Source organism: Stomoxys calcitrans, chromosome 2, assembly GCF_963082655.1.
Source record: "Stomoxys calcitrans chromosome 2, idStoCalc2.1, whole genome shotgun sequence".
Classification (NCBI taxonomy): domain Eukaryota; kingdom Metazoa; phylum Arthropoda; class Insecta; order Diptera; family Muscidae; genus Stomoxys; species Stomoxys calcitrans.
The window spans coordinates 25,580,505-25,608,145 of NC_081553.1; the positions used below are offsets into that span (position 1 = coordinate 25,580,505).

Sequence of the window (27,641 nt, forward strand, 5' to 3'; positions counted from 1 at the left end):
CTAGCCACAGTGTACTGCGTACATACCAATGTGTGTGTGTGTGTTGTTATTCGAAAACATACAAGTTTTTTGTGCTGATGGCTGCATTCTGATTGCACTATTATGGAAAATGGGTGGGAATAAACAAAAAAAAAAAGCAAATAAAACAATGATAATGGAAATAAAACCAAATAACTCAAAATGACATTATCTAAATGCATTTATTTGGGGATATAAATTTTGGTCAAGAGCAAATATATTCAATTAGCCGCATAAACAAGGGGCGTGCAACCTTCAAGTCACTAATAGAAGTAGATTGTCTACACACTCTACAAACAACACAGCGACATAGCACGTATTGCTCTTGCTTGGTACCCAAAGGGGAGCCGTAGAAGAGGAATTCCTCCAAATACCTCAAGGCGCCTGGTTGACGTTGAAATCACAGAGAAAAGACTTAAAATGAGTGAAATAAGAAATCCAGCATTAGATCGAGTATAGTGGAATGAACTATGCGAAAATATTTATATAACATACAAGACCAGCTGGCCCGGTATACTTCGTTACACCCTTAAGTGTTTATTTACTTTGCATTTAACTCTCAAATAACATTCGTTTGTGTTCCATATTGTCCCGTTTGGTGTAAATATCCATTTGGGGCATAATTTTGGGGTGGGGAGACTCGCCTGGGTATATTCTACTCTATTCTACTCTCATGTAAGTTTAGTTTGAATCCCATATTGTTTCGATCGGTGTGGGGCGGGCCCCATGGGACTTGACCCCAAATTTTTATATATAATTCTCGTATTCCACTTCGAAATACCTTTCATTGGATACCTACATATATTTCCCCACTCGATAAACATTTTCCTTTTGAGTGGCTTTTGTGGTTGAGCCCACGGCTATTTGACTCCAAAGTTTTATTTCAATTTTGGCACATCATTCCCCGAGATCTGGCGCTTTTGAAAATTGGGGTCAGGGGGAGAGTCTGCCCTCCGCGGATACCATAAAATGGGGTCCCCTTTATCTATTGGGGCCCATCCTCTACCACCATTGAAAATTTCATGAAAATCCGTCCAACCAATCTTTGAGTCTATAGGTAACATACAAAACTAAATAACAATAAAACACATCGAACTATTGATCTGAGACCCAGCAAAGTATATATATTTTGATCCTCATGACATTCCAAGTCGATTTAGCCTTCTCCGTCTGTCTGTCGCTAGGCGCTAGAAATGTAGCATTTCCTTTAGTGTAGACTAGTTAGGATTGTAAGTGAGCCATATCGGTCCATGTTTTGATGTAGCTTAAACAGATCCCGAATCTTGACTTCTTGAGCGTAATTCTTATCTGATATGGCTAAAGTTTTGCACAAAGTAAGGGGCCAATCGATTTATAACCTGATATAGCTGTCATAGATACCGATTTTCAGATTTAACTTAATGAGCCTCTAAAGGGCGCTATTCTTATCCGATTTGGTTGAAATTTTGCAAGAGGTGTTTTGCTATGACTTTCAATAACTGTGCTTAGATAAGGGAGCTATATGTAAATCTGTCCCGATTTTCCCTAAATCAATAGCGTTCGTCCTTGAACCAAAGAAATTGCATATGCAAAATTTTATGGTAATTGGACAACAAATGCGACTTGTACCTTGGATACAAGAATATATGGACAGTCAGACGGACAGACAGAAGGATAGACAGACGGACAGACATACGGACAGACAGACGGACGGACATACGGACAGACAGACAGACAAACAGACGGACGGACATACGGACAGACAGACAGACAGACGGACATACGGACAGACAGACAGACAGACGGACAGACAGACGGACGGACAGACAGACGGACAGACAGACAGACGGAAAGACAGACGGACAGACAGACGGACAGACAGACGGACAGACAGACGGACAGACAGACGGACAGACAGACAGACGGAAAGACAGACGGACAGACAGACGGACAGACAGACGGACAGACAGACGGACAGACAGACGGACAGACAGACGGACAGACAGACGGACAGACAGACGGACAGACAGACGGACGGACATACGGACAGACAGACAGACAAACAGACGGACGGACATACGGACAGACAGACAGACAGACGGACATACGGACAGACAGACAGACAGACGGACAGACAGACGGACGGACAGACAGACGGACAGACAGACAGACGGAAAGACAGACGGACAGACAGACGGACAGACAGACGGACAGACAGACGGACAGACATACGGACAAACAGACGGACAGACAGACAGACAGACAGACGGACATACGGACAGACAGACAGACAGACGGACAGACAGACGGACGGACAGACAGACGGACAGACAGACAGACGGAAAGACAGACGGACAGACAGACGGACAGACAGACGGACAGACAGACGGACAGACAGACGGACAGACAGACAGACGGACAGACAGACGGACAGACAGACGGACAGACAGACGGACAGACAGACGGACAGACAGACGGACAGACAGACGGACAGACAGACGGACAGACAGACGGACAGACAGACGGACAGACAGACGGACAGACAGACGGACAGACAGACGGACAGACAGACGGACAGACAGACGGACAGACAGACGGACAGACAGACAGACGGACAGACAGACGGACAGACAGACGGACAGACAGACGGACAGACAGACGGATAGACAGACAGACAGACATACGGACAGACATACGGACAGACATACGGACAGACAGACGGACAGACATACGGACAGACATACGGACAAACAGACGGACAGACAGACAGACAGACAGACGGACGGACAGACAGATGGACAGACAGGCGGACAAACGGACATAGCTAAATAGAATCAGGAACTAATTTTAAGCCGATCGGTATACTTAGCAATGGGTCTTGCTCGTCGTATGAGAACTGCAAATAAGAGTTTCCTTAAAAACCTATAAATAATTTTTCCCGAATTTTTTTTTACAAAAGGTCACAAAATACCCATTTTGCTGTGTTGACTCAAAATATCGTTAGGTGCACAAATTTGTTTGTTTGGGGGACATATGGAGTAAAATAACATGTACTCAAACGGAGGATCTGGGCTTTGGAATTTGAAAACTCGAGGAGTTTTTCAAAATGTCTTTGCAATAAAGACTAATCAATGAAAATACTTTTTTTTTACCAAAAAATGCAAAAAATACACTTTTTTCACAATTTTTGATTTTCAATCTGTATAATTTTTAACGGAATTATCAAATGTGACATATTTTGTCACAAATCCAAATTAAGCATAAAATTGAAAAGTTTTGGCAGCCCCAACAAATTTTCAAAATACCAACGTGACCTACTTTGGGGGCCTGCCAAAAGGTGCCCGCACAACTAAGGGACATGAAATGAAACATGCACACAAACTTGCAATCACCTCAACTTCAATCATTTCAAATTTCAAGGCAATATCTCTACCCGTTCTCACACGGCGTATTTATTACTAGCTTTTTTCGGTTCTATCCCACTGTGTGTCGCCCAGTATGAGGGCGGGGTAACCACTGCTTAATATTTATACGGATTTGAACCCATGTATACAGCGTCATAGGCGGGCATACCAACCTCTGAGCTACTGTGGCCTCCTGACGAAATGGCGAGAAAATCTTCACGAGTTCTTCAAAACGTTTTGAAAAAAATGTAAATTGAAATCTCAGATTTACGTCTGGCAACTTCTGTAGCAGCCCTCGTAAGATTAATTGTATTCATTGTATATTTAAATACATAAATATCAAGAAAAATTAATTGGTTTTTCATAATGGCATTTGCTAAATGTTTTTCATAACCACCACCATACGATAGGAGGTATATAAATCTAGTCATTCCGTTTGTAACACCTCGAAATATTGGTCTAAGACCCCATAAAGTGTATATATTCTTGATCATCTTGACATTCTAAGTCGATCTAGCCATGTCCTCCTGTTTGTCCGTCTGTCGAAATCACAATAGCCTTCGAAAGAATAAAGGTATTCGCTTGATATTTTGCATCCATACCTCTTATGGATGTGGCTAATTAGGAATTGCAACTGGGCCATATCGGTTCCGATTTGGATAGCTTCCATATAAACCAATATCCAGTTTTTACTTCTTGAGCCCCTAGAGTTCTCAAATTTCATACGATTTGGCTTAAATTTAAATTTCGGCACAAGGATTTGAGCTCTTAGTTCCAACATCCTTGCCAAGTATGATCCGAATCGGCCAAAACACTGATATTGCCCCCGGTTATGTCTTTTTGAGCCCCTAGAAGCCCCACCATTCGGTGGGGGTGTACTAATTTCGTTACTCCGTTTCAAATACATCGAAATATTGATCTGAGACCCAACAAGAAAATGTTGAACAAATACTTCCTTTTAGTGTAGGTCAGTTGGGATTGTAAATGGGACATATCGGTTCTTGTTTTGACAAATCTGCCTCTAGAGGGCGCAATTACTATCCGATTTGACTGGAACTTTAAAAGTGGTATTTTGTGTGAAGTTTGATAGCCATAACAAGGAACTCCTATATAATCGAAAAATTCATTAAAAACACCTATACTCCACGTTCCATGGTGGAGGGTATATAAGAGTGCGGCCGCTCTTTTACTTGTTTTATTTAACCATTTGCCTGTGGGCACCCACATTGGAAGTTATTAAAGTACACTGGTGTGTATGAGGAATATTAAAATTAAAAAATTCACAATCATCATGCGTACACTTGTACGTCTGTGTGGCTTCCATGAATTCAAACATTTTTAGACTAAATTTTGTATTTGAAGAATGTTATTGTTTTTAATTAAAGAATTCAAATGAAATTTAATATAATTTTCGTTTTGTTTCTTTGCGTCTTTTGTCTTTCTTATCTAATTTATTATGTCTGCATTGTTTTTGTTCTCATCTCTTGTCCTGCAGCTACAACATATTATTTATGATACTCACCTATTTCTTGCCAGTCATATCAATGACCGCAACATATTCCCGTGTGGGTCTTGAGCTCTGGGGTTCCAAGGCCATTGGTGAATACACACCGCGTCAGGTGGAGAATGTGAAAAGTAAGAGGAGGGTAAGTCATTGTCAACCACTAACCAGGGCAACACATTTATTTTAATAGCAAATCATTGCAAAGCATGGCATGTCATCACCATCCAAACGTGTCATAGCAACTAAACTGAAAAAATATATAAAATTGTTGAAAATTGTATTTATTGTGCTTTTTCTTGCCCCCTTTTTTTTGGAACAGGTGGTGAAAATGATGATGGTTGTGGTTTTAATATTCGTCGTCTGCTGGCTTCCCTTTCATGCGTACTTCATTGTCACTTCCTGCTATCCGGCCATAACGGAGACACCATTCATACAGGAGGTCTACCTATTCATATACTGGCTGGCAATGAGCAATTCCATGTACAATCCGATTATATATTGCTGGATGAATTCGCGGTAAGTAAAAGGCAAGACTTTGAAATGGTTTCGAAGATAAGGCAAGCGTGAATACAAATAAATTTACCAACTCTATTCAAAGGGTAAAATACTGGATATCGATCTTTTTCCCTCATTTTCTCTTGGTTTGTGGTTGGAAACCCTAACAGGATATGTAAACATACTGACTTTCAAAAGCTTTTCTTTCTTCATTTTCTATCTGTGGGTGACAGCAACAGGAAAACTAGGTACTCACTTACAAACAGAGACATAAGCATACAGAAGCACCAACACCAACACCAATACACATATCAAGCATTGTTGCCTTTGTGAAAATATGTTTCTGTGGAAATTGAAGAAAATTTCTCTTAACACTTAATATGGGATTTGTTAACAATTTCATTTCATTTATTTCTTTTTATGCAATCCGAAGGCATCAGGCTTATAAGCAATCACACTATGCACAATAAGTACCTTTGTAACATACGTTAAAATAACTTCTCAATTCTGAAAATCGAGCTCAAGGTGAAGCCTAATATTTGCATAAAGGCCACACCAAAGCAAACAAAGTTAGGCTCGAAAGATCAAAAGAGTTGCTGCTCTTGCACGAATGTGGTGAATTTTCGAACATCGTGTTCTCTGACTAGAAATATTGAACAATTCGTAAATTCTCAATGTTTACTTAACTGAGCTCACCTAAGATAATTTGAGCCTACGATTTATGGTACGGGTAACTGTGACCGCCAATGGCCACACTCCAACTAGAGCACGCAAACCATCGATATGCAGTCTGTTCCATAGTTTAAATGTTTTTCTTCTTAACTATCGATATTGAATTTAACAGCGGAACCGATTTGCTTGAAATTGTCACAAGTTGTATAGGATGGTCTAGAAGTAGCAATAGACTAAAATAAATTTTGGATATCGGAAGCGGGGCGGACCCTTCCCCTTACCCCAACAGCACCGCCCAAAATCAAAAGTGAACCGATCGGGACAATATGGGACTTAAATAAAAGCTATTCGGGAGTAGAGTACGAATATGATATTAAAAATTGGGTTCAAGTTCCTTGGAGGTCAGCCCAAGGCCAAAACCGCGCCAAAAGTAACGCCCAAAATCAAAAGTGAACCGATCTGAACAATGTGCGACTCAAAAAAAAAGTATTCGGGAGTAGGGTACGCATATAATTTCAAAAATTGCGTCCAGATAACTAGGAGACCGCCCCAAGCCTAAAACTACCCCAAATAGGCATGCAAATGCAAATTTGCCCATGAACATTCCATTAAAGAACAGGGGCAAACTTCTCACATATCAATGAAGGCAGTCAGATTTATGTTTAAGCTCAATGATAATAGACCTTCTTTTGAGGAGAAGTTTTTATATAGCAAAGTACCTCACGAATGTCCCCAGCATTAGGAGGGGATAACCACCGCTGAAAACTTTATGATGGTCTCGCCAGGATTTGAACCCAGGCGTTCAGCGTCATAGGCGGACATGCAAACCTCTACGCTACGGTGGGACAAAACGCGGACAGACAGATAGGCGAATTCGCTGCTATACTAAAATTCTAAGACTTAAAATCCTCCAATGAATCCCAAAAAATATACTTTGAATGCAAGCATGTGTTATCGTCAACCGATCGTCATGAAATTTCGTATTTCTTACTAGGATCAAAAGGAAAAAAATGGAGGGTATGCGTTTCTCTAATTGCAAAAAAATATAATGTCCGCCCGTCTGTCCATCCAACTGTCCGTCCGTCCGTCTGTCTGTCTATCAAGAGCACGCTAACTTTCGAAAGAGTAAAGCTAGACACTTGAAATTTAGCGCAAAGAGACTCCCTATTAGCCTTGGTCGATTAGGATTGTAAACCATATCGGTCCATGTGGTTCAAACCGATTCATAGCCTGGTATAGCTGTCAATTAAACCGATCTCGGATCTTGGTTTCTTGAGCCTCTAGAGGGCTCAATTCTCATCCGATGTGGCTGAAACTTTGCATTATAGGCAAATGTGGTGAAGATATGACCATATTTGAATATAGCCCCAGTTCAGCCGTCAAAGGCAAATAGCAAACAAACTAATGACATATTTTATCCATTAACCATTAAGTTTCGTCCAAATCGGATGAAAATGGTGCTCTTATGGGCTCAATACTCTATATCGGGAGATCGGTCTATATGGCAGATATATCCAAATATGGTCCAATCTGGACCACATTTAGCAGGAATGTGTACGGATCAACCAGAACACACTTTGCCAAATTTCATCGATTTCGAGCAATAAAATGATCTTTCATGGCCTTAATACCCTATATCGGGCGATAGGGCGGTCGGTCTATAGGGCAGCTATATCTAAATATAGTCCGATCTGAACCACACTTCACAGAAATGAGTAGGGGGTCTATCAGAACTGACTGTGCCAAATTTCATCGAAATCGGATGAAAAATGACCAATTTATTGACACAAAACTTTAAGTCTGGAGATCGGTCTATATAGCGGTTATATATATAACTAAAATCCGATTTTATGAGATCAGAAGGTCAGGTTTATATACAAAAAATACGATATCATCAAAAATGAAAAAAGGACCAATTTATTGCCACAAAATTTTAAGTCTGGAGATCGGTCTATATAGCGGCTATATATAATTAATATCCGATTTTATGAGATCAGAAGGTCAGGTTTATATACAAAGAATACGATATCATCAAAAATGGTTTGGAAAATGTTTTTATACCCAAGATATCTGCAAAATTATAAATACCCAGCTTTTGGGTACAAATGGGTAAATACCCGAGTATTTACCCAATTTACCGGGTAATTAACTTTTGGTTATTTACCCATCGCCCAACTCTAGGAAAGACAAAATGAAAGTTCTCCCATTCCTCAGTATATAGTATATAGTTCTCCCCATCTCAATGTATATTAATTTTTACAGACTGTAGCATGATTTTAACAGACTGGTGAGCTGGCGGATTGACAGACGGACGGACACGACTGGATCGTCTTTGAATTTAACAGGATCAAAAATATTGTACATATTTTATGGAGTCGGAAATGGATATTTTCAGTATTTCGAAACGAAATGACAAAACTAATGTAACCCCGTCCTTCGATGGTGGGTATAAAAACTGTCAAAAGATGGCAACCATTGTCACAATGGCGTTCATATATCAAAAGGACTTTAGTGAATTCATCACTACACATTGCCGCATTTTCACCTTCTCCTATAATGTTTGAGAACTTTTGTTTAGATTGTGGCTGTGCTCATTGTTGTGGCTTCCACATCAGATGCCAGATTGAGGCTCTTTTAAAGCTGCTCCATAACATGAAACGTAGTTCGGTGGTTACTCTATTAATGTCTTAGCATTTTCACTTTAATATCGATAAAGTGTCAAATGCTTTGAACATATATAAGGGGACTCAAGCCCAATATATATGAAAATTCTGTATTAAATTATTTTTCTTAAAAATTTTTAATACGCTTAAAATTTGATTTACAACAATTTCATGTTTAAATGTTCAATGGATAATAAAATAAAAAAAAACAAGTAAAAAGGCATTAAGTTAAGCCGGGCCGAACTTTGGATACCCACCACCTCGGATTTATATGTAAATCCACTTTCGTCACAATCCGGTGAAAATTAGATAACTTATGCACCCAAATTCGACACGGACATTGAGTAGTCTATTTTATATGTCACTATTCAATTTCGTAGAACAAAATATTGGTCTTTTTGGCAGATATATCCAATTATAAACCGATCTGAACCATATTAAGGTCGGATATCGTGAAGCTCAGAAAAACTCAATGTTTAAAATTTCAGCGAAATCGGTTAATAAACAAAGCTTTAATGGGCTTCAGTCAACTTATCTGCAGATCGGTCTATATGGCAGCTATATCTGAATATAGTCCAATCTGAACCATATTCTGATCAGATATAGGGAGGCCTAAAACTACCCACTGTTTAAAATTTCAGCAAAATCGGATGAAAATTGAAGTTTTTATGGGCATTAGACCCTTTATCGGAAAATCGGTTTATATAGCAGCTATATCCAAATATAGTCCGATTTGACCCGTTCAAAAACTTAACCAGCATGCATCAAAAAGACGTATCTATGCCAAATTTCAGCTCAATATCTCAATTTTTGAAGCCTGTAGAGTGATTACAACAGACGGACGGATAGACGGACAGACGGAGAGACACACAGACATAGTTAATCGTCTTAGAATTTTACGACAATCCGAAATATATATACTTTGTAAAGTCGGAAATTGATATTTCGGAATGGCTATCCAACGGTGGTGGGTATAAAAACAAGTAAAAAGGCAAAGGATATGTAAACCACCTTTCGTCATAAATGCATAATTTATCGAAATATGGTCCGATCTGGACCAAATTCAACACGGATATTGAGAGGTCTAATAAGTACAAGTCATATACGACACGGATGTCGAAAAGCCCAACATAACTCACTGTCCCAAATTTCAGCGAAATCGGACAATAAATGCGTCTTTTATGGGCCCAAAACCTTAAATCGAGATATCGGTCCATATGGCAGCCATATCCAAATCTTGCCCGATCTGAGCCAAATTGAAGACGAATGTTGAAGGGACTGACACATCTCACTGTCCCAAATTTCGGCGAAATCGGACATTAAATGCGCCCAAGACTTTAAATTGAGAGATAGGTCTATATGGCAACTATATCCAAATCTGGACCGATCTGGGCCATATTGCAGAAAAATGTCGAGGGGTCTAACTTACATAACATATCTCACTGTCCCAAATTTCGGCGACATCGGACAATAAATGCGCCATTTATGGGCCCAAAACCCTAAATCGAGAGATCGGTCTATATGGCAGCTATATCCAAATGTGAACCGATCTGGGCCAAATGGAAGAAAGATGTCAAAGGGCCTAATACAACTCACTGTCCCGAATTTTGGAAATTCGAATAATAAATATGGCTTTTATGGGCCTAGGACCCTAAATCGGCGGATCGGTATATATGGGGGCTTTATCAAGATATAGTCCGATATAGCCCATATTCGAAATTAACCTGCTTATGGACAAAAAAAAAGAATCTGCGCAAAGTTTCAGCTCAATATCTCCATTTTTATCGTGATATCAACAGACAGACGGACGGGCGGACAGACAGACGGACGGACAGACGGACGAACAGACGGACGGACAGACGGACAGACGGACAGACGGACGGACAGACGAACGGACGGACATGGTTAGGAAGACATTTTAGGCATGTCAGACTGTCTGTCTGTCTTTGAGTCAGTCCATAAATCTGACCCTCCATCGCTCGTTATGTCCGTCTGTCCGTATTTTGTAATCGAGCTATGTTTCTTAAACTTGAGATATGCTCATAGAGCTGAAACTTGTATTCCGTACAGATGTTTTTTATGAATATCAAGAATTTTTATACTTTATGAGGATGAATATTTCAATGTGTTGTAAATGGAATGACAAGAATTCTCATGCGAATAAAAAGATTGGGATCAATTTTCTTTTTTAAAGGAGCTCAGCCTACCAATTTAAGTAATTCTGTTGCTGACAGCCACTATTACCATTCGTAACTAATTTTTACTTAAACAAAAAACAAAATTAAATGTTTTTTAAGAACATATGTCATAAATCCATTGGGAAGGTGCTTTTCTACAACAGTTATTTCTTTGAGATTTCCTTTCCTAAGAATTTCTCCGTAATTGATGGCCCAATCAGAACTCATTCACTGTAAATAATGTCTTCTTCTCAAAAATAAATTGGAAATGAATGCTAGTCACTTCACTACTTTCCATTGAAGCATTACATTTAAGTCAAACACACAAACACACACACACGTAGACTTACACATACACCCAAATACCCATATAAACAACTGTCATATAAAGTATAAAAAATCTTTTGCCAACAAAAAATGGAAACCAAACTACAGATATTCCCTCCTGTCATTGCTATGAAAAATAGTTTTATCCGTTGTATGCTGTCGTTGATATGAAAAGCCTAGTCAGATGTGAAGGCCAAAAGGTTGCCTAAGTTACACAGATAAAAGATATTTAGATTTTCAAAGCATCACCCATATGAGTTCATGGCCTTTCGAACAAATTTTCAAAAAATTTCAAATGTAGTGAACTTGTTGCAAACATTCCATTGCACAAAAAATCAACAGGGTATTATGCTTTGCTTGGACATGGTACAAAAAAAAAAGAATTTCAGTAAAGAAATTTCATAGAATCTAGTTTTTTGTGAGTTAGTTTTTTGTGAGTTCACCACCAGCTTCATGGGCAACTTTTTCCTTTAAGAGCACCAGGTATTTCTTCAAAGGAATAGTTTTGTGTGTCAAAGGAAAAGTTTAATGAATAGCGTTACGAATATCATGCATGGTCGATCACAAATATTCTGGGCCAAACTCAACACAGAAGTCGAGCGATGTAACCCAATTCATAGTTCCATAATTTAGCGAAATCAAGTAATAAATGTAATTTATTTGAGGACGAGACCGTAAATCGGAAGACCTGTTTATACGGCAGCTTTATCCAAATATAATCCAATCAGCACCATATTCAAGGAGGATGCATAGGAGTACAAACAAGTCAAAGCGTGCTAAGTTCGGCCGGACCGAATCTTATATACCCTCCCCCATGGATCGCATTTGTCGAGTTCTTTCCCGGTATCTCGTTTTTGACAAACAAAGAATAAAAGAAAAGAATTGCTATGCCAATTGAATTGAATGTTGGAGACCACTGTAGAAGAAATTTGCCTTTCAGGGGCTATGGAAGTGAAATATGGAGATCGGTTTATAAGGGAGCTGCATCAGGCTAAAGACCGATTCAGACCATATTTGACACGTATGTTGGAGGTCATGGGAGAAACCGTTGAACAAAATTACAGCCAAATCGGATAATAATTACGTCCTCTAGAGGCTCAAGAAGTCAAGACCCAAGATCGGTTTATATGGCAGCTATATCAGGTTATAAACCGATTTGAACCATACTTGGCACAGTTATTGGATATCGTAACAAAACACGTCGTACAAAATTTCATTCCAATCGGATAAGAATTGCGCCCTCTAAACGCTCAAGAAGTCAAGACCATAGATCGGTTTATATGGCAGCTATATCTGGTTATGGATCAATTTGAACCATACTTGGCACAGTTGTTGGATATCATAACAAAATACGTGGTGCAAAAATTTATTCAAATCGGATAATAATTGCGGTCTCTAGAGGCTCAAGAAGTCAAGACCCCAGATCGGTTTATATGACAGCTATACCACGTTATGTACCGATTTAAACCATACTTGGCACAGTTGTTGGATATCATAACAAAACACGTGGTGCAAAAATTTATTCAAATCGGATAATAAGTGCGCTCTCTAGAGGCTCAAGAAGTCAAGACCCAAGATCGGTTTATATGGCAGCTATATCAGGTTATAGACCGATTTAAACCATACTTGGCACATTTGTTGGATATCATAACAAAACACGTCGTACAAAATTTCATTCCAATCGGATAAGAATTGCGCCCTCTAGAGGCTCAAGAAGTCAAGGCCCAAGATCGGTTTATATGACAGCTATATCAGGTTATGAACCGATTTAAACCATACTTGAAACAGTTTTTTGAAGTCATGGCAAAACATGTCATGCGAAATTTCATTCCAATCGGATAAGAATTGCGCACTCTAGAGGCTCAAGAAGTCAAGACCCAAGATCGGTTTATATGGCAGCTATATCAAAACATAGACCGATATGGCCCATTTACAACACCAACCGACCTACACTAATAAGAAGTATTTGTGCAAAATTTCAAGCTAGCTTTACTCCTTCGGAAGTTAGCGTGCTTTCGACAGACAGACGGACGGACATGGCTAGATCGACATAAAATGTTGCGACGATCAAGAATATATATATATACCTTATGTGGCCTCAGACGAATATTTCGAGTAGTTACAAACAGAATGACGAAATTAGTATAAACCCCCATCCTATGGTGGAGGGTATAAAAACACATAAAATTCAAAAAAATGCATGAAATTTTTATTTGAATCGTTGGTACGGTCCATATAATTTAATGTTTGAAGATTATTTCAAGCAAATGTTGACCGTAACTGCGCCTCAAATAGTTCAACCGCTTTGTTCAATTTTGGCATACTCATACTCTTTCGGCCATTATCTCACGAATAAATGCTTCAATGTTGTCTACCAATACGTCAACAACAACATAGCCCCACAAAAAATAGTCTAAAGGCGTTAAATCGCACGATATAGGGGCCAATTGACCGGTCCCGAACGTGAAATAAAATGTTCACCAAACTCGCCTCTCAATTAGTCCATCGTTGCGCGTGCTGTGTGACATGTGGTACCGTGTTGCTGAAACCACATATCATGCAAGTCAAGCTCTTGCATTTTGGGCAAACAAAAAGTTAGATATCATCTCACGGTAACGCTCACCATTCACAGTTGCGTTACGATTCGCATCGTCTTTGAAGAAGTACGGTCCAATGATGCCACCAGCCCATAAACCCCACCAAACTATGACATTTTCTGGATGCATTGGTAGCTCTTGCAGTGCTTCTGACTGATCTTCACCCCATAATCGACAATTCTGCTTATTAACGTACCAAAAATGAGCTTCGTCGCTGAGTGGAAGAAGTGCGCGATGAACTTTCTTAACAGAGCAAGCATTTTAATAATAAAATACAATAATTTGCAAGCGTTGTTCGTTTGTAAGACGATTCATGGTTAAATTATAGACCAAACTGAAGATGTTTGACAGTAAAGTGTTTAAATCAGTGTTGCCAAAAAGATAGCTAAAAAATCATCCTTTATATACAAACTTGGACCGATCTGGATCATAATTTTTAAAGAAAAAAAAAATTTATTTTTCTACGATTATTTTCTAGAGTAATACTTATTTCCGAAGAGTATTTACACTCTTCGCTCTCATTCTATATAAGCAAAAATTTCCCAAAATTTTTTTTTTCATTTTCAATTCATTTGACTATTTTGTTTACTTTATATTTCCTTGCTATCGCGCAGCCATTGCAAGTGCACACATGAAAAATGATTTCCCATTTAGCCTACGCAAAATGCTGGCGTGACCCAAAAATCCTAAAAATACCATCAAACGACACACAGAATGGTGATGTATGTGTCTTATCAGTTGAACTTTTCGTTCCAAAGGAAAATCCACTCACACATCAGGGTATGAATGACGTTGGCAAATCACACGTTTACACACATACACGCAAACCAAATGTCACAAAGAAATTCATTACGAAATTTCATGGTTGGGATTCTTACGCGTTTTCTATTTTCCTCAACCCCGTTTCACATTTACCATTCTGGCATTAACATGCCAACTCATGTTATATGGTATAGGTGAGAATAAGACATTGCAATTTATATCACTTGGCATGCTACATGGTGTGCGTCAAAAAGCTTGCTGCTGTTAGTGTTACCTGGAATCTTTTACTTCCGCCCACAACGTTGCACTTCCGCCATTTAGAATGAAAAAAAAACAAGTTAGAACTATCGATGACAGTCAGTTGAAATAGATACTGGCCACTAGAGTGCAGCTAAGAAATCATTTTTTCATACTGACATGGTCTAAAACCTTTTCCATTCCCATGACTACCTTCAATTTATATCAATTACCAAGAGCCCAAGAGGAAATCGAGATTATATGCAACACTTCGTGCCATAAAGTATGATTTATTATTGACTTTCTTTCCTTCTTTGCCATATTTTTCAGATTTCGCTTTGGCTTTAAGATGTTTTTTCGCTGGTGTCCATTTGTCCATATTGGCGCTGAAAGTCTGAATCGTCGAGATAACCTGACATCACGTTATTCCTGCTCTGGCTCACCGGATCACAATCGCATCAAACGTAATGGTAAATGTTCCAAATTTGGTATTTGCATGCAACCAGTTATTCCGTGACTTGCAATTGCAATTGCAAGACATAAAAAAAAGAGAATTAGAAGAGTTTTAAAAAATTTTGTTCTCCATAATCCCTAGTTCTAATATAATCCTTAAATGACTTTAGCGCAATGCATGGCTCTGTGAGCTGTTCAGCTTTGAAGCAGCCACTTGTACATAAAAAGTAAAAACTTGCTAAGTTCGGCTGAGCCAAATTTTGGGCACTCACCACCATGGATTCTGCTACAAGTTTACACAAATGAACTTAGTTGTAGGACTTATGTATACATTATGTAACAAATTTCTTTCAAATCAGCAAAAAATTTAAGCTCTTAGGCGCCGCAAAGGGAGATCGGTTATATAGGAGATACATTAATTTATAGACCGATTTAAACCGTACTTGACAGGATCGTAACAGAACACAAGGTGCAAAAATGCGTCCAAATCTGGAAAATATTGCAGCTTCGAGGGGCTCAAGATGTCAAATCGCGAGATCGGTTTATATGGTAGCTATATCAGGTGATGGTCCGATTTGGACCGTACTTGAGACTTGAGATGTGAGCGTAAGTGATTTTCCACTAATGCTCATGCGACAAATTTTACTCTCACGCCCACGCACGACTAGACACTCATGACTCCCGAGATAATCACGACTGATGTGATTTTTTTGTGAGTCGTGAGTGCCTCGAGAGTGGTAAATATGTCTTGAGTCGTGACTCATGCGTGATACTACATGACTCACGCGTGACACGACAACTCACGTGTACTCCTCTACGGCCACTTATGCTCATGAGACAAATTTTACTCACTCACGCCCACGCATGACTATACACTCATGACTCACGAGATAATCACGACTCACGTGAGTTTTTTCTGAGAGTTTTGTAAGTCGTGAGTCGTGACTCACGCGTGACACGACATGACTCATGGTTAACACAACAACTCACGTGCACACCTCTACTTGACACGGTTGTTGGAAGTCATAACAAAACAAAAAAAAACAGTCCAAAAATTAAACCAAACTGGATGACAATTGAGGCTTCTAGGGGCCCACGAAGTCAAATCTGGGGTAGGTTTATATGGACGGTAAAGCAGTTTATAGACCGATCCGCATCATACTTGGCGCGGAGATTGAAAGTTAAAAGTTAAGTTGAAAGGTCGACTTTAAGTCAAATGATCAACTATGGGTCGAAACATCAACTTTAAGCGAAAAAATCGACTTTAAGTAAACGTTCGACTTAAAATCGAAAGGTCGACTTTGAGTCGAAAGGTCGACTTTAAGGCAATTTTAATCAAAAGGTCGACTTTGAGTCGATAGGTCGACTTTGAGTCGAAAGGTCGACTTTGAATCGAAAAGTCGACTTTGAGTCGATATGGCGATATGAAGTCGAAAGATCGAATTGAAGTCGAAAGGTCGACTTTAAGTCGCAAGGTCGACTTTAAGTCGAAAGGTTGACTTTAAGTCGAAAATACGACTTGATGTCGAAAAGTCGTATTGGAGTCAAAAGGTCGCTTGAAGTCGAAAGGTCGACTTTAAGACCAAGAACTTAAATCAACTTTAAGTCGAAATGTCAACTTTAAATCGAAAAGTCGATTCTAAGGCAAAAGCTCTACTTTAAGCCGAAAAAACGAGGTTATGTCAAAAGGTCTTCTTGGAAGAGTTTAAAGAAAGGAAGAGTTTAAGTCGAAATTTCGACTTGAAGTGGAAATTTCGACTTGAAGTTGAAAGGTCGACTTGAAGTCGAAAGGTCGACTTTAAGTCGAAGGGTCGACTTTAAGTCGAAGGGTCGACTTTAAGTCGAAGGGTCGACTTTAAGTCGAAATGTCGACTTGAAGTCGAAATGTCGACTTGAAGTCGAAATGTCGACTTGAAGTCGAAATGTCGACTTGAAGTCGAAATGTTGACTTGAAGTCGAAATGTCGACTTGAAATCGAAAGGTTGACTTGAAGTCGAAAGGTTGACTTGAAGTCGAAAGGTCGACTTGAAGTCGAAAGGTCGACTTGAAGTCGAAAGGTCGACTTGAAGTCGAAAGGTCGACTTGAAGTCGAAAGGTCGACTTGAAGTCGAAAGGTCGACTTGAAGTCGAAAGGTCGACTTGAAGTCGAAAGGTCGACTTGAAGTCGAAAGGTCGACTTGAAGTCGAAAGGTCGACTTGAAGTCGAAAGGTCGACTTGAAGTCGAAAGGTCGACTTGAAGTCGAAAGGTCGACTTGAAGTCGAAAGGTCGACTTGAAGTCGAAAGGTCGTCTTGAAGTCGAAAGGTCGACTTTAAATCGAAAGGTCGACTTTAAGTTAAAAGGTCGACTTGAAGTCGAATCGTCGACTTGAAGTCGAAAGGAAGACGTTAAGTCGTAAGGTCGACTTGAAGTCGAAAGGAAGACGTTAAGTCGTAAGGTCGACTTTATGTCGAAGGTCGAGTTTAAGTCGAAAGGTCGAGTTTGAGGCGCAAGGTCGAGTTTAAGTCGAAAGGTCGACTTGATGTCGAAGGGTCGACTTTAAGGTCGGCTTTTGGTCTAAAGGTCGATTTTAAATCGAAAGACCGACTTTAAATCGAGTTAATGACGAACGGTCGACTTTAATTCGAAAGATCGACTTTAGGTCGAAAGGTCGACTTTAAGACCAAGAACTTAAATCAACTTTAAGTCGAAAGGTCGATTTAATATCAAAAGGTCGACTTTGTGTCGAAATGTCAACTTTAAATCGAAAAGTCGATTCTAAGGCAAAAGCTCCACTTTAAGCCGAAAAAACTACGTTATGTCGAAAAGTCGAGTTTTAGTCGAATGGTCGACTTTAAGCCGAAAGGCTGGGCAAATTTTATTGGCCCAAGAACTGTAATCGACAGATCGGTCAATGTAAAGGCCATATCAGGATATAGTCCAATATAGCCCATCTTGGAACCTAATCTGCATATGGTTAGAAAAAAGAATATGTGCAAGTTTCAGCTTAATATATCTGTTTTAAAGACTGAAGTATGATCTCACCGGACAGGCAAATAGAATTACGGATGGCTACATCGTCTTAGATTTTTACGGCAACAAAGAGTTTATTTACTTTAAAAGTTCAGAAATTGATATTGATATAACTGCTTGTTATGGGAGTTGTTTGTTACTAATATCAAATTCTTAACACAAAAAGAAAATTTTTAATCCATAACAAATATCCTCAAACAATAGCCAATCTCCAATTACAATATATTCAAAACATTACATAACACACGTGTACGCACTCTTACATTTCTTACTGAAATTTCTTGGTATTGTTATTCCATTATATAATACTTAAATGTCCAATTACCTTTAATATCAGCATATAAATTAAACTCATTCCTTAATGTTTCATTTTTAGATACTCAACGTTCATTTCTCTACACGTGTCCTGGTTCACCCAAAAGTCGACGAATTTCTCATTGTGGTAAGTCTGCGTGTAGGCACAGCAATTGTATACAAATTTCGGTCATAGATATCAGCCACATCAAAGTTGAAAGCCTAACGTAATTTAAATGGGTTTCTAGCTATTGACCAGGTTGATATTTGCAAAGCGTGTGTGTTGTAATCCTATCATGTCAATAGGGATACTCAAAATCATTACAAAGAGTGTTGCCAACAGGAGAGAGACATTGTTAAGAGGGACAACAATGAAATATCACTGAAAAATATAAAATTTTTCTAACAACAAAATTTTGCCTTAAGACCAAGAAGACCAAGTTATTAAGACTAGATATTCATTAGAATTTTCGGTCAACATAAAATTGATTTGAGCTAAGTTGTTATTGAGAAATTTGTACAAAATTTTCTTTAAAGACAAAACAAAACACCTCATGCAAAATTTCAGCCAAATCGGATAATAATTGCGCCCTCTAGTGGCTCAAGAAGTCAAGACCCCAGATTGGTTTATATGGCATATCAGGTTATGGTTATGGACCGACTATTCTTAGCATAGTTGTTGAAGGTCATTACAAAACACCTAATGCAAAATTTCAGCTAAATCGGATGAGAATTGCGCCCTCTAGTGACTTAAGAAGTCAAGATTCAAGATCGGTTTATATGGCAGCTATATCAGGTTATGACCTTCAATGACCTTCCATGACCTTCAACATTAATTTCAATATGGTCGATCTATAGCCTGATACAGCTCCCATATAAACCAAATTGGAAATTGCATGAACATTCCATTTAGGAACAAGGGCAAACTTCTCACATATCAATGAGTGTTGTTCGATTCAAATTTAAGCTCAATGATAAGGGGCCTCCTTTTATAGCCGAGTCCGAACGTCGTGCCGCAGTGCGACACCTCTTTGAGGAGAAGTTCTTATATGGCATAGTACCTCACAAATGTCGCAAGCATTAGGAGCTAACCATCGCTTAAAATGTTTTTTTCCCATATTCTCGCCAGGATTTGAACCCAGTCGTTCATCATCATAGGCGGACATGCTAACCTCTGCGCTACGATGGCCTCATATAAACTCTCCCCATTATGCTTCTTGAGCCCCTACAGGGCGCAATTCTTATCCGAATGGACTGAAATATTACCCAATGACATCTACTATGTCCTCCAGCATTCAATTCATTTATTTTTTCAAGTTTACCTAAAAAGAGATATGGCGCAAAAAACTCAAGAAATGCGATCCATGGTGGAGGGTATATAAAATACGGCCGAACTTAGCACGCTCTTATTTGTTTTTTGCATTTTTTTTTAATGTTTTCCCAAAAGTTGGCAACTCTCTCCCTCTCTCTGACTCCTGTGGCATAGCAATCAAAAATATCAACTTTTAATTGGTCAAAAAAACACACACGCGTGCAATAGCAAACAACAAACGAACAAAACCCCCATCATTTCCGTTTCAATAAACCATTAGGAGGCTCAACTTGTGGCCCTCTGCCAATTACAATGATACTGAAATAAAGTTTTTAATTTGTTTCTTCTCTCTTCCCCGGTTTTTCTGCCTCCGTATGTGTGATGTGACAACACACAGGTATCCTTCGCAGTTCAACGATTATGACAACGCAACGTGATAACAGCCGTCATTCAACGCCTATAACAACCACAATTGGCCAAAACTCCTGTAATCTGAGTGGGGCAAGTTTTCATCATCATCACCACCATCATCCCAACCACCACCAGCAGCATCATCATCACCATCATCATTCGTCATATCATGAAAGGAGTAGCCTGAAGATGGGTCATAACTCTCATGAATTGGCCGCCTTAAGTGGTAATGGCCCCTTGCAATTGTATTCCAATTCAAAGGAAATGTTGTTGAAATCAAATCCCAGGTCGAGTGGTGGCAAATGGGCCACAATGTCAACGGAGACGGCGCTACCCAGTCCCACAGCGTTGACCACACCATCAGTGAAGAGTGTCACAATTGGGGGAGTGATATCCACCACATTCAATGGTGGAGTGAGCGATACAAATTATTTAGCCAGCAGAACGCCATTAATGTCCTGACAACACACAAATGAGACAACAGTCGATGATCTTTATGTGCAACAGCAGCAGCAGCAGCAGCCCAAGCAGGAGGCCCTGAATTATGCGCTTAATCGCACAAACGGAAACGGAAGTTGTCTCTACAATCCCGCATTGACAAATGGCAATGGCAAAGCCAGCAGCAACTCTCCGCTACACAATTTAAGTGTTTATGGGAAGGTTACTTTCAAAGAAACCCCCACAATAAACGACGACACAACAAATTGTGACAGCACCATTAACGGTGCAATTGAGAGTGCAGCAATGGCAAATAAGGCAGGAGAAGTAGGTGGTGGTGATGCTATTGCCGGTAGTGGTGAGGTCGGAAGTGGTATTAAGATGCTTTATGCAACAACAAAATCCAGCGCAATGCATACCAATGATAAAACATGGCTCTAAACCATTTGCAACTGACACGTGTACAAGCTGGCCACAAAACCTCCCCTCACAAATCCCTCTGACTCTCGCATTCATGTAATGTCTCCCAGCACTTTTGCAGTGAACGTACAACGTACAACTACACCCAAATGATATTTCTTTATATTTAAGTTTTAAGTTTAAGAGATGCCATGTCTTATGCCATAACCCTCTAAGGACTGTCCCAAAAGAAAGAAAAAACGAATTTTCCCCTTTCCTTAGATTTCCCCAGAGTTTTTGGATGAAAAAATTATACTCAAAGAATACAAAGAAAGTTGTTGCCACAGGGGATTACAGTACTCGTTACAAAAATTCATAAAAAAGCACGCAGACGTCTTTGTTAATAACATTTAGAAGTTGTGCTCTGGGGAAGCCCCTATTTTAATTGTTTACCACCAGTTGAAGTTATTTGAATATTTAGAAACTTTCGGGTCCAAAGAAGGGAATATCTTAATTTTGCCATTGAGTTTACAACCCAAGGGACATAAAAAACTGCAGTTTGTCGGACCTTTTCGATACCTAGCTGTTAATTGTAATTTTGACACCATTTCGAAGCTTCCCTTTTCGAAACAGTCCTTAGTGTTTTACAACGTTTGGAGAGTAGCAACGTTATTATTTTGTTTTTTTGTTTTTGTTTTTTTTTTAGTGTTGTTTTCATTGTTAATACCTGATAAGTTTACGAGCAATGCACCGCCATTTCATTTCCATAGTTTATAAAATGTCATAGTTTTTAAGAAGGTTTCATGACTCAGACGATGATGATACTCAAATGCCACCCTCCATCGGAGTGCATCTAGGTTAGTGGTTTTATGCATTTCTCTTTGTACATGTGGCAAGGAAACGGATGTGCACTCTCACTGCTAAAAGTAAAAGAAACACTTGCTAAAATATTAGTAATAATGTAAAATAATAAATATATACTTACTTTTATGTACATGCATATAGTTTTTGTATGAACGTAGTTTGTATCATTGTATTTTTATGTTTTAGTCGTTTAAAAGTCATTTCTCAGAGTATGTATATCAACATTTAACTTTTAATTCTAAACAAACTCTCGCTCTACCCCTGGCCCTAAACCTCACATACACACATAGTTTATAAGTTAAGAAAACTGTATGTTATACTACTACTACTATAAATGTAAGCTTGTAAAAAACACACACACACATCTGTATGTATTATGGAAATTGCAAAACTTAAAAAATTAAAAAAAAAAATTAAGAAGAACTTAAAGTTCCTGGTGTTATTGTGTATATATACGAATAGTGTTTAGCTGTACCTAAGATAATTATTATTTTAGTTAAATTGTAAAACAAAATTCAAAAGATAAATAAAACTAAGAAGAGTAATAAACCAATGACAACTATTTGCTTAATAAATTGTGGTGACTTATTTCGCAACATGAAAATAGGAATTAATTTATATATACCCAAGATTCGGCCCGGCCGAACTTAGCACGCCTTTACTTGTTAAAGACTGTAGCGTGATTTCAACCGACAGACGTAGAGTATAGCTCCAATAACATAGCAATTATTTTCTTTTATCCTTTGTTGACCTACAAAGGGATACCGGGGAAAGAACTAGACAAATGCGATCCATGGTGGAGTCTATATAAGATTTGGCCCGAGCGAACTTCGCACGCCTTTACTTGTTAAAGACTGTAGCGAGATTTCAACCGACAGACGTAGAGACGGACGGACAGACATGGATAGATCGTCATACTTTATAGGGTCGGAAATGGATATTTCCAATATTGGGGGTATATTCATTTTGTCATTCCGTTTACAACACATAGAAATATCCATTTCCGACCCTATGAAGTACGACGATCTAGCCATGTCTGTCCGTGTGTCCCTCCGTCTCTACGTCTGTCGGTTGAAATCTCGCTACAGTCTTTAACAAGTAAAGGCGTGCTAAGTTCGGCTGGGGCGAATCTTATATAGGGTGATTTTTTTGAGGTTAGGATTTTCATGCATTAGTATTTGACAGATCACGTGAGATTTCAGACATGGTGTCAAAGAGAAAGATGCTCAGTATGCTTTGATATTTCATCATGAATAGACTTACTAACGAGCAACGCTTGCAAATCATTGAATTTTATTACCAAAATCAGTGTTCGGTTCGAAATGTGTTCAAATTTTGACAAATTTTGTTCAGCGATGAGGCTCATTTCTGGTTGAATGGCTACGTAAATAAGCAAAATTGCCGCATTTGGAGTGAAGAGCAACCAGAAGCCGTTCAAGAACTGCCCATGCATCCCGAAAAATGCACTGTTTGGTGTGGTTTGTACGCTGGTGGAATCATTGGACCGTATTTTTTCAAAGATGCTGTTGGACGCAACGTTACGGTGAATGAACACATTTCGAACCGAACACTGATTTTGGTAATAAAATTCAATGATTTGCAAGCGTTGCTCGTTAGTAAGTCTATTCATGATGAAATGTCAAAGCATACTGAGCATCTTTCTCTTTGACACCATGTCTGAAATCCCACGTGATCTGTCAAATACTAATGCATGAAAATCCTAACCTCAAAAAAATCACCCTTTATAACCTCCACCATGGATTGCATTTGTCTAGTTCTTTTCCCGGTATCACTTTTTAGGTCAACAAAGGATAAAAGAACATAATTGCTATGCTATTGGAGCTAAACTAAGGTCTGGTCCCAATTCGGACCAAAATCGAATTGAATGTTGCAGGCCATTGCGCCCTCTAGAGCCTCAAGAAGTCAAGATCCCATATCGGTTTATGTGGCAGCTATATCAGGTTATGAACCGATTTAAACCATACGTAACTCAGTTTTTGGAAGACATAACAAAACACGCTATGCAAAATTTCAGCCAAATCGGATAATAATTGCGCCGTCTAGAGACTCAAGAAGTCAAGATATCAATTATATCAGGTTATGAGCCGATTTGAACTATATTTGGCATATTTGTTGGAAGTTATAAGAAAACACGCCATGCTAAATTTCAGCCAAATCGGATAATAATTACGCCCTCTAGAGCCTCAAGAAATCAAGACCCCAGATCGGTTTATATGACAGCTGTGTCAGGTTATGAAACGATTTGAACCATACTAGGCACAGTTGTTGGAAGTCATAACAAGACACCTCATTCAAAATTTCAGTTAAATCGAATAAGAATTGCGCCCCCTAGTGGCACAAAATCAAGATCCAAGATCGGTTTATATGACAACTATGTCAAGTTATGAACCAATTTAAGTCATACTTAGCACAGTTATTGAAAGTCATAATAAAACAATTCATGCATAATTTCAGCCAAATCGGATAATAATTGCACCCTCTAGAGGCTAAAGAAGTCAATACCCCAGATCGGTTTATATGACAGCTGTGGCAGGTTATGAACAGATTTAAACCATACTAAGCACATTAATTGAAAATCGTAACAAAGCACCTCATGCAAAATTTCAGCCAAATCGGATAATAATTACGCTCTCTAGAGGCTAAAGAAGTCAACACCCCATATCGGTTTATATGACAGCTATGTCAGGTTTTAAACCAATTTGAACCATACTTAGCACAGTTGTTGGAAGTCATAACAAGCCAACTCATGCAAAATTTCAGCCAAATCGGATAACAATTGCGCCCTCTAGTGGCTCAAGAAGTCAAGATCAAAGATCCGTTTATATGGCAGCTATATCAAAAGATGGACCGATATGGTCCATTTACAATTCCAACCGACCTACACTAATAAGAAGTATGCATAATTTGCCCATGAACATTCCACTAAGGAACAGGGACAAACTTCACACCTATCAATGAGTGCAGTCCGATTCAAGTTTAAGCTCAATGATGAGGGGCCTCCTTTTTATAGTCGAGTCCGAACGCCGTGCCGCAGTGCGACACCTCTTTGGGGAGAAAGTTTATATAGCATAGTACCTTACAAATGTTGCCAGCACTAGGAGGGGAAAGCCACCGCTTATGGTATCACCAGGATTCGAACCCAGGCGTTCAGTGTCATAGACGGACATACTAACCTCTGCGCTACGGTGGTATTTGTGCAAAATTTCAAACGGCTAGCTTTACTCTTTCCAAAGTTAGCATGGTTTCGATAGACAGACGGACAAACGGACGAACGGACATGGCTAGATCGACTTTAAATGTCATGACGATCAGGAATATATATACTTTTTGGGGGTCTTAGACGAATATTCCGAGTAGTTACAAACAGAATGAAGAAACTGGTATGACCCCTTCCTATGGAGCGATATTGAGCTGAAACTTTGCACAGATTCTTTTTTTGTTTATAGGTAGGATAAGTTCGAAGATGGGCTATATTGGACTATATCTTGACATAGCCCTCAAATAGACCTACCCGATGATTAAAGGTCTTAGGCCCTAAAAAGCCTCACTTTTATTATCTAATTTTGCTGAAATTTGGCTTCTTCAATTTGGTCCCGATCGGTTCAGATTTGGATATAGCTACCATAGCTTCCTTAATTCCATTAAGGAACAGGGCAAACATATAGACCGATCTCTCGATTTATGTTATTGGGCCCATAAAAGGCGCATCTATTTTCCAATTTTGCCAAAATTTGGGAAAATGAGTTGTGTTACGCCCTTCGACATCCTTCTTCAATTTTACTCAGATCAGTCCAGATTTGGATATAGCTGCCATATATACCGATCTCTCGATTCAAGGTTTTGGGCCCATAAAAGGTACATTAATCGTCCGATGTTGCTGAAATTTGGGACAGTGCGTTTTGTTAGGGCCTTCGACATTCTTCTTCAATTTGGCCCAGATTTGTTCAGATTTGATTGGATCAATCAATGTCAGTGCCGAATTTGGTCCAAATCGGACTATTTTTCGATTTAGTTCCATATGGGGCTTAAATTATATTCAGCCCGGCCGAATTTTTATACCCTCCATCATAGACTATAATTTGTATACCCACCATCATAGAACTGATCTGGCAACACCTCGAAATATTAATCTGCGTCCCCATAAAGTTTATGTATTCTGCGTCGTCTTAACATTTTAATTCAATCTAGCCATGTCCATTCGTTCGTCCGTCTGATCGTCCGTAGAAATCGCAAAAACGGTCAAACGCGTAAAGCTTGCACAGATATTTCTTTTTGATGTAGATCGTTGGTGATTGCAAGTAGCCTAAATCGGTTAAGATTTGGATGTACCTCCCATATGAAGTGAAACGAACCAGGAATGAAGCCACAATAACACCAAACGGTGGTTAATCGGAGACACTCACACCTTTTCTCCATCTTTACTACGTTTTGAGAAATATTTATGCGAAAATACCGTTGAACCTTTGGTCCAACAGTCGGAAAATTTAAGCCCAGTATCCCTTTATATGCGGCTTCCAGGGGTCTAAGAAGTCAAATCGGGAGATCGGTTTATATGGGGGCTATATCAGGTTCTTGACCGATTTGTACCGTACTTGGTACAGTTATTGGAAGTCTAAACAGAACATTATATGCAAAATTTCAGCCAAATCGGATAAAAATTGCGGCTCCCAAGGGCTCAAGAAGTCAAATCTGGAGATCGGTTTACATGGGAGGTTTATCAGGTTATAGACCGATTCGGACCGTACACTACATGCAAAATGTCAGCCAAATCGGACAAAAATTGCAGCTTCCAGGGGCTCAAGAAGTCAAATCGGGAGATCGGTTTATATGGGAGCTATATCAGGTTATTGACCGATTTGGACTGTACTTGGCACACTTTTGGGATGTCATAACAGAACATTATATGCAAAATTTGAGCCAAAGGGAGATCGATTTATTTGGGAGATACTAGCTGACCCGGGCCCGCTCCGCTGCGCCTTTTTTTACTTTATATGGAACAAAAGTTTCTTTTGAATATTTATTTTCGACAATTAAAGAGCTTTTAGTGAAATACCATGCTAACTTGACTAACTTAAGAATATAAGTGCCTTTATTTGAATCCCACATGATCTTTATTGGTCTACGAATTTAAGGTGTACTTCATTCTTAAAATACTTCATTTCAGCCCGATATTCTCATGATGTCTGATTTAGTGATGTTTTCGGGGGAGAGGTGGTCCCCCAGATACTTGGCCCTGAGAAAATATCAGCACCGTGCTCTTCTTTCAAATACCATTTATTTAAACCCCATATTGCCATTGGCTTAAGAGGAGTTTACCGGATGAGGCGTCCCCCAAACACATGGCCCCAAAATAGGTTATCAAATTCGTTTTCCAATCTCAAATACCTTTCATTTGAATCACATATTGGCATGGTCGAAAAATGTTTTCCCTTTGGGGGTGTTTTGGGAAAGGGGTGATTCCCTAAATACATGGTCCTAAATTTGGATATCAAATTCGTATTCTACTCCCAAATACCTTTATTTGAGCCCCATATTGCGGTGATCACTAAAAAATTGCTGTTTGTGGGGTATTTTGGGAAAGGGGTAGACCCCCAGAAAATTG

At 39.1% G+C, this 27,641-nt stretch overlaps 1 protein-coding gene across 1 annotated transcript in view; it reads left to right on the top strand.

The window, feature by feature from the left end:
• The window catches only part of LOC106086722 (tachykinin-like peptides receptor 99D), an 83,904-nt gene extending 61,315 nt beyond the window's left edge, over positions 1–22,589 (top strand). Inside the window, 5 exon segments of the mRNA NM_001311224.1 lie at positions 4,897–5,047; positions 5,225–5,421; positions 15,166–15,305; positions 18,677–18,742; positions 20,304–22,589. Of these exon segments, the coding sequence (NP_001298153.1) occupies positions 4,897–5,047; positions 5,225–5,421; positions 15,166–15,305; positions 18,677–18,742; positions 20,304–20,779 (1,030 nt within the window). The 3' untranslated portion in view covers positions 20,780–22,589.
• Positions 22,590–27,641: the final 5,052 nt, after the last annotated feature.